This window comes from Ipomoea nil, unplaced genomic scaffold (genome assembly GCF_001879475.1).
Source record: "Ipomoea nil cultivar Tokyo-kokei standard unplaced genomic scaffold, Asagao_1.1 scaffold3314, whole genome shotgun sequence".
Classification (NCBI taxonomy): domain Eukaryota; kingdom Viridiplantae; phylum Streptophyta; class Magnoliopsida; order Solanales; family Convolvulaceae; genus Ipomoea; species Ipomoea nil.
Genome location: NW_017619742.1, coordinates 3378201 through 3386888, shown reverse-complemented (window position 1 = coordinate 3386888; position 8688 = coordinate 3378201). Strand labels below are relative to the sequence as shown.

Below are 8688 nucleotides of genomic sequence, written 5' to 3'. Positions count from 1 at the left end.
GACGACGAAGAGGCTGATAGGGGACGACCAAGAGGCAGACTCGGATTAATTTACGAATTAATCTAAAATGCTACTAAAGCCATTCTGGGAATAAATATTAAATTCAGAAATATTAACCAATGAGTTAATAGGGTATAGTGGTACAAGCTTGGAAGATAAATCTAATTGGGCTCGTGTTCAAATCCCATTGGAAGTATTTTTTTTAAAGATGACACTTGTTGGATGCATGCTACAATGTGGACACATGCAAGGCTAAGTTGACTACAAGTTTGGAAGCTTGTGGGATGATAAGGAAGATGCACGTGAATTCTTCTACACATCTTCTTTCTCATTTAAATCTATTGCTATGAATCTCATATCACTTCAGAAGAAGAAATGGACGGAGATATAATTTTTACTCAAGCAAGAATCAGCATGAAATCTTTTGGAAGATTTCATCATTTTGAATCCGTCAAGATAAGGTAAATTATTTTTTTGGAGAAGATTCAGCTGATGAGCCGATATGTATGACTTTTGAAGATTTGTCAGGTGAGGATTTTCATACTCACTGTATGAAGCCCATATCTTGCATTAAATCACCGCAATGCAAGTTGGCAATAATGTGTAACTGATCAAGATGAACGATCAGGATCAACTGATGCTACAACGGTAATATAGCTTCTTCAGCTATATATACCAAGAAGACTTGAAGACATGTAGTAGAGAGCAATACACGAAAAAGAGAAGGCAACACAATATACAAAGAGAAAAATTCGAAATATCCAGTTTGAGCTTACACGAGAGATACTTCAAGTCATTAGAAGAGAAATTTGTTTTCTCTAAATCTTACCTCTACTGTGTGTAGAAAGAGGGTTGAGTGTAGTTTTGTGCAAGACACTACCCTGTTGAGTGTAGCTTTGTGCAAGACACTCGTGGCGCTAAGTGTAGCTGGGTGCAAAACACTTAGTTGGTGTAGGAGTATAGCTTTGTGCGATATACTCGGGAGTATAGCTTTGTGCGAGATACTCGGGATTGAGTGTAGCTGTGTGCAAAACACTCGGGAAGTGCCTGTGTGCACTTGATTCACTATTTGTATCTGGGTGAACGAGATAGCGAATTTCCTCCTTGGAGTGAAAGGAGAAGAGTGGACTAGGAGGATTACACCACCTCTGAACCACTATAAATTGCCTCTCTCATTTACATACTGCTTTTATTTATTATTGCATGCATACTAACCCATTTACTATTCGTCTTATTCATTTATCTTATTGATTGGGTTATGTGACTTTACAAGTGCATGCAGACACATTTCCATTTGGATTCACTCATTGCTTCACACGTGATACCACACACATATTGAGTGCACCATCTCTTTAAATATTCATTTGTTATCTTGCATGTTGAATATTTGACTGACCCAATTTTTATACTGTGCGAATTTATTCATCTAGGTCTAGTAGATTTCACGATTGCATGTGGGCATAAATTTACATACTTATTATTTGAGCCTTTGCAAGCATATCTATCATATTGCATGTGATATATCTTTTTGATTTTACGTAACACTTGGTTGTTTTAATTATTCCGCTGCGCATCTAAATTTTCATATCTTGTTATTTAGAGTTGAAATTACCAAAGTGTTATTAATTGTGAAAAAGTTTAAAAAGTCTATTCACCCCCCCTCTAGACTTTTTACCACCCTTTCGGGACCAACAATTGGTATCAGAGCAGTTGTCTATTTGAGTCAATTTTGACTGCTAGACAGATCTCAAAAAAATCAAGATGATGAAAGGAGACGTGACTCTTGCCCAGAATCTATTGTTTTCTCTAGAAAAATTTGATGATTGGAAAATTTGCATGCAGGTACATTTATCTGCACTACATGATGAAATGTGGGAAGTAATCTCTAATGGTCCGATTGAAATCTTGCAAGTGAACACTGCTTCTGTACAAACAAGTGATACTCCACAATACATTGCAAAGCCTAAAGTGGAATGGGCTCGTGAAGATAGAACGCGAAATAACTTGGATAATATTGCCAAGGATATTTTGTTCAAATCTATCGATGATACGATATTTCCAAAGGTCCGAAAATGCCAATCCGCAAAAGAAGTTTGGGAGACACTCATCCAAATTGGTGAAGGTGACGAACAGGAAAAGGATAATAAACTCACCATAGAATTAAAGAAATTCGAAGATTTCAAAATGCTAAGTGGCGAGAATATTACCGACATGGAAACAAGATTTGCCAAAATCTTGGGAGAAATTAATGATCTTGGAAAAGACATTAATCAAAAGGAAATCTCACTCAAAATCCTACGTGGTTTACCGTCAAGTTGGGACATGAAAGTCACTTCCATGCGTGATCATAGAGATCTAAAGACTCTATCAACTGATAAGCTTTTTAGTGATCTAAAAGCCTATGAGTTTGAAATGAAGTCAAGGACGGAGGAAGAATGCGAAGAAAAGAACAACGCACTAGTTGCCGAACAACCGTCCACGTCAAGGTCAGTAGATAATAGTGAATTATTAAATAACGAAAACTTTGCTTTGTTTGTCAGGAAATTCAAGAGGTTTATGAAGAAAAACAATCACAAAAGTTTTCCCAAAGCAAGCATGTCACGAAGGAATAAAAAGGAAACCATGGAGGACAATTCAAATTTATGCTACAACTGTAGAAAACCTGGACACTTTATGGCCGAATGTCCTTATCCCAAGGTAAGCAAAAATCAACCTAACACCATGCAGGAGGAAACCAAAGTCAAGGATAGGAGATTCAACAAGAAAGACAAAAGGAAAGCTCTTATTAGTGACCCACTAGAAACAAGTGAGTCTGAGGAATCTTCTAGCAACGAAAGTGACAGTTCTACAGATGATAATGCACTATTTGGAATGAGCATGTCAAGCAATTCAAATAGTCAAGATTTATGTCTTATGGCACACGAAACAGATGATGATGAGGTAACTTCTAAATCCTTTGATTCTGTAAGTTCATCTTTCTCTAAAGAGTCTATCTTTCATATGATGAAGGATTGTCAAACCATGATGGACACTTACTCGCAAATCAATGAGCGCAATAATTTACTGATTCTTGAAAAAGATCAACTAAATGAAAAGAGTAAAAGACAATTTTGGTCCTAGACTTATAGTGGCACAGACAATTTTAGTCCTTAATAAAAAAATCAGACAATTTGTGGACACTCTTATTGTGACGAGGACAATTTTCGTCCTCCGTTTATATTTCGGTTAAATGGCCGTCTGAGATGAGGGCAATTGCGTCAATTTACCCTATCTTCTTCTCCAACCTTCAATTCTCTGAGCACAATTGGAATCTCAGCCTGCTAAATCAAAACCCTCACTCACCTTCTAAAACCCGTACCTTCTCATATCGGCTGGCTTTGCTTGCTTTATGGTATGCACAACCCCGAAACTCCTGTGGCGCCTCATCTCTTTCCTTCATCCATCGCCGTCGAACTCCAGCTTCATTCGCCGCTTCTCTCTCCGGCCATCTCAAATGGGCAAGCCCGACAAAAGCTCTGCCGCCAACAACTCCGTGCCGGAGCACCCCAAAGACGATGCTTATCTCCAAAGCGTGATTCCTAAGCGAATTTCTATCTTCAAATCCATCAAATCTCAGCAGCAAATGCAGCGCCTTTCTCTCTCTCTCTCTCTCTCCTTATCCCATCAAGTAAAGTACCTGCTATTATCCATTGATGCTTTCACATAGAAAATGCATAAATGATGCTTGTTTTTTCGGTTTATGATTTCATTCAATTGACATTTTCTAGTTTCCAAGGATCGAGTTAACGAATGGGTCAGTGATTCAGTGAAGGAGGGGAAGAAATGGAATACAACGCCCCTTGACATTGCGAAGGAACTATCCAAGAGCTTGACATCGAATGCTTTGATTTCAAAGGTCAACAGTGTGCTCTGGGATATGTCCAGGCCACTGGAGGGTGACTGCAAGCTCGAGCTATTCACATTTGATAGTGACGAGGGGCGGGGTACTTTCTGGCACTCGAGTGCGCATATTCTCGGTCAGGTCCAGTGTTTCTTTCAACTCCATTACTGATTTAATAATACATTTCTGATTTTTTGAGAATTCAGTGCAATATAAGTTCTGAATTTTGAGTGCTTTGTGTTTGATTAGCTTTCCTATGAAGTAATTTAGTTTTGGTGCGTCTTAAATTGCAGTCTGTGGAGATGAAGTATGGCTGCAAATTGTGCATTGGTCCATAGTACAACAAGAGACTTACAGAGATTGAAGGTTGGAGAAGAAAATAGGGTGAATTGACGCAATTGCCCTCCTCTCAGACGGCCATCTAACAGAAATATAGACGGAGGACTAAAATTGTCCTCGTCACAATAAGAGTGTCCACAAATTGTCTGATTTTTTTTATTAAGGACTAAAATTGTCTGTGCCACTATAAGTCTAGGACCAAAATTGTCTTTTACTCAAATGAAAAATTGCAAAATGCTCTATCTGAAATATGAGACTTGAAAGCCGAAAATATTCGACTTCAAGAAGAGTGTAAATCAAGGGAAGTGAGAGAACACAACCTTAGAGAGGTTATAGCAACATTTACACATTCATCCAAAATAATGGATAAAATGATAAATATGCAAAAATCCTCAGAAGATAAAATCGGACTTGGTTATGATCCATCGTGTTCTCAAGCCTCTGAGAAATTGACTAATAATACTACTGCTTTAAATAATAAAGTCCAAGTAGTAAAATTTGTAAAAGATCAAGATAGCACAGTGAGACAAGGAATTGGTTATCAACCTAATGCCAAAAATGTTACTGCAAGGCCGAAGCCTCAAAGAAAATTCAATTCATCAATGCAGTCAAATAATAGGCAAAAGTTTGTTCCTAAATGGAAACATACCAATGAGTCGAGTGCACAAAGTCATAGGAAAACGGGAAGAAATCCAAGAATTGAGGCAGGGAGACTTTATCCCTCTGAAGAAGATTGGTTTGATGAAATTAAACCATGGACAAAATCTAGGTTTAATGCCTTCCATAGGCTCAAACAAATCTCTTCCCAAGTGCCAAAAGATCGAGTCAATTTTCAAAACTCGGCACCAAAACCTTTTTCGAAAATTAGGTATGATTATAATGTTTTCAATGGTTACGAATCACCTAATCTTGGATCAATAAGAACCAGGTGGATTTGGGTACCAAAAAGGACTAACACTCAAGGACCCAAATTAAGTTGGGTACCTAAAAATGCGTAAAATGTTTGCAGGAAATTTGGTACTTCGATAGTGGATGTTCTCGACACATGACTGGAAATAAATCTAGTCTTGTGGATTTTAAAAATATCGAAGGACCAAAAGTTGTGTTTGGAGGAAATGATCGATATGGTACAACCAAAGGAATAGGAACAGTATCCCGCAATGGTCAAAAAATAGAAGACGTATCCTATGTTGAAGGATTAAAGTTCAACTTGCTGAGCACAAGTCAATTTTGCGATAAAGGCTATCTTGTAGAGTTTTTCAAAGACAAGTGTCAAGTGAAAAACGGATCCACAGGCGAGATTGTTCTAGAAGGAATCAGAAAGAAAAATATGTATGTTGTAGACTGGAGCACAACCAAAGACTCTATGTGTCTTGTAGCAAACGACCCAAGCAATGTGGGTTGGGAATGGCACAAAAAGTTGAGTCATCTCAACTTCAAAACCATCAACAAGCTCGTGATGAGAAATCTAGTCAAAGGACTACCCAACATCACCTACAGAAAGGATCAGATTTGCGATGCATGTCAAAAGGGAAAACAAATCAAATCATCCTTCAAGACAAAAACACACGAATCAAGTCAAAGACCTCGTAGCCTACTACATATGGATCTATTTGGTCCTGTGGAGCCAGTAAGTATGAGTGGTAAGAAATATACTCTTGTTGTTGTTGATGACTTTTCCAGGTACACATGGACAATATTTCTCAGGAAGAAAAATGAAGTAGAGAAGAAGCTACCAGAACTTCTCAAACAACTTCAAAATGAAAAGGAAGTCAGCATTGTCAAAATTCGTACCGATAGAGGAATAGAGTTTGTGAATAGCGTAATTCAAAATTACTGCAATACTCAAGGAATTATGCATCAACTATCAGCCGCAAAAACTCCACAACAAAACGGAGTTGCCGAAAGGAGAAATCGTACGCTTAAAGAAGCCGCACGAGTAATGATAGCTGCAGCCGAGCTACCTAAACGCTTTTGGGCCGAAGCAATCAATACTGCTTGCTATACCCAAAATAGAAGTCTAATCTACAAGCTGCATGACACGACACCTTATGAATTTTGGAAAGGGAGAAAACCTAACCTTAGTTATTTTCATTCATTTGGTTGCAAATGTTTTGTTCTTAATAATGGTAAGAAATATCTAAAAACGTTTGATGAACGTGCAGATGAAGCAATATTCTTAGGATATTCTTCCACCAGCAGAGCATTCAGAGTATTAAATAAATCAACAATGGTGGTTGAAGAATCCATTCATGTCGTGTTTGATGAATTCTCGAAGAGCAAGGAATATCCGACAGTTGGCAGCAATGATGAAAATAATACTAATAAAATTTCTGAAGATATTCTGCAGGGAAATAACAATCTAAACTACTCCGGAATAGAAACCGATGTGGAAGATGATATAAGGGAAGAAGTAAGAGAATGTGTTAGGGTTGGAGTTGGAACTAATAGTGAGGATCAACGAATGGATCAAACCGCAAATCCAAATCCCTCCACCTCACACGAACCCTCTACTTCTCAAGGAAGTTTCCAACCCGATTTGAAGTGGCTAAGAAATCATCCACAAGATCAAATCATTGGAGATATCCATGACGGCGTGAGAACTAGATCCGCATTACAAGAAACCCTATTTTCTTGTTTTCTTTCTCAGGTGGAACCGAAGGACATAGATGAAGCTTTAAAAGATCCTAGTTGGATTGAAGCAATGCAAGAAGAGCTAAATCAGTTCGAACGTATCGATGTTTGGGAGCTTGTTTCAAGACCATCTAATTACAACGTGATTGGAACAAAATGGGTCTTTAGAAATAAAGCAAATGAAGATGGAATCGTTGTTAGGAATAAAGCAAGGCTAGTTGCAAAGGGCTACTCACAGGAAGAAGGAATAGATTTTGATGAGACATTTGCCCCGGTTGCAAGATTGGAAGCAATAAGAATTTTTCTAGCCTTTGTAGCTTACAAGAATTTTACAGTCTATCAAATGGACGTAAAAAGCGCATTCTTAAATGGCCTACTCGAAGAAGAAGTATATGTTGAACAACCCCCAGGTTTCGAGGTAAAAGGTAATGTTGATATGGTCTATAAACTAAATAAGGCATTATATGGGTTAAAACAAGCACCGAGAGCTTGGTATGATACCCTATCAATGTTCTTAATTAGTTGTGGGTTTACCAAAGGCCTTGTTGACAAAACCTTATTTAAAATTCAAAAAAATGATAATATTTTATTAGTACAAATTTATGTTGATGATATCATTTTTGGAAGTACTAATAAATTGCTATGTGAGAAATTTTCTAAGCTCATGCAGAACAAGTTTGAAATGAGCATGATGGGAGAGCTAAACTACTTTCTTGGACTGCAAGTAAAACAACTGAAGGAAGGAATACTCATAAATCAGGCCAAATACACCAAAGATCTTATTAAAAGATTTGGTCAAGAAGGAAAGAGTTCAGTAAAAATTCCAATGAGCACATCAGTCAAATTGGACAAAGACGATGAAGGCAAAGATGTTGACGAGACGCAATATCGAGGAATGATTGGATCTTTATTATATCTCACTGCGAGTAGACCCGACATATCTTACTCAGTGGGTGTATGTGCAAGATTCCAATCTAAGCCAAAAGAAAGCCATCAACTTGTTGTCAAGAAGATTATCCGATATCTTAAAGGAACCATTAATGTTGGACTATGGTATCCTAAAGAAGGAAACTTTGAACTAATCGGTTTTTCAGATGCAGTTTTTGCAGGTTGCAAAATTGATAGAAAAAGTACCTCAGGAACGTGCCAGTTCTTAGGGGGGAGGTTAGTTTCATGGTTTAGCAAGAAGCAAAACTCCATTGCAACAAGCACAGCCGAAGCCGAATATATCGCTGCAGGGAGTTGTTGCGCACAGATTCTATGGATGAAGCAACAATTAAAAGATTATTGAGTTAATTGCAATGAAGTTAGTATTTTCTGTGATAATACTAGCGCCATAGCAATTTCTCAAAACCTAGTACTTCATTCAAGAACAAAGCACATTGATGTCCGACACCATTTAATACGAGATCATGTTGAGAAGAAAGACATCAAAATCGATCACGTACCAACAGAAAATCAATTAGCAGATATTTTGACAAAGCCTTTGTGCGAATCACGATTTATCACTCTAAGGCATGAGTTGGGCATGATCGAAATGAGCTAAGTATCACGTTCTCTATCCTTAAGCTCAATTTGTTTAATTTAATTTTGGTTATTTTGTTTATTTTATTTGTCACGTACCTATATATGTTAATTGCATAATTATTTGCGTTAATTGTGTTTTGCATGTTATGTGACTTTGTGTTAATTAAAATGCAATTTTTCATTAATTTTTTTTTAAAATTCGTATCTTATGACTTAATTCTTAAGGTTATCTTTTGCATGTTTTAATTAAGTTTGTACGTGTCTAATGTGTGGTCTTACAAAGTATTTTACCCTACTCACTAGCATAG

General features: G+C 37.4%; 1 protein-coding gene across 1 annotated transcript; it reads left to right on the top strand.

Annotated features, from left to right (window-relative positions):
- The first annotated feature begins 3359 nt into the window (after positions 1 to 3359).
- LOC109169509 (probable threonine--tRNA ligase, cytoplasmic) lies at positions 3360 to 4229 on the top strand. The gene is made up of 3 exons (XM_019318380.1): positions 3360 to 3667; positions 3776 to 4021; positions 4174 to 4229. Exons 1-3 carry the CDS (start codon positions 3389 to 3391, stop codon positions 4216 to 4218), a joined length of 570 nt encoding a protein of 189 aa, XP_019173925.1. The 5' UTR covers positions 3360 to 3388; the 3' UTR covers positions 4219 to 4229.
- Positions 4230 to 8688: the final 4459 nt, after the last annotated feature.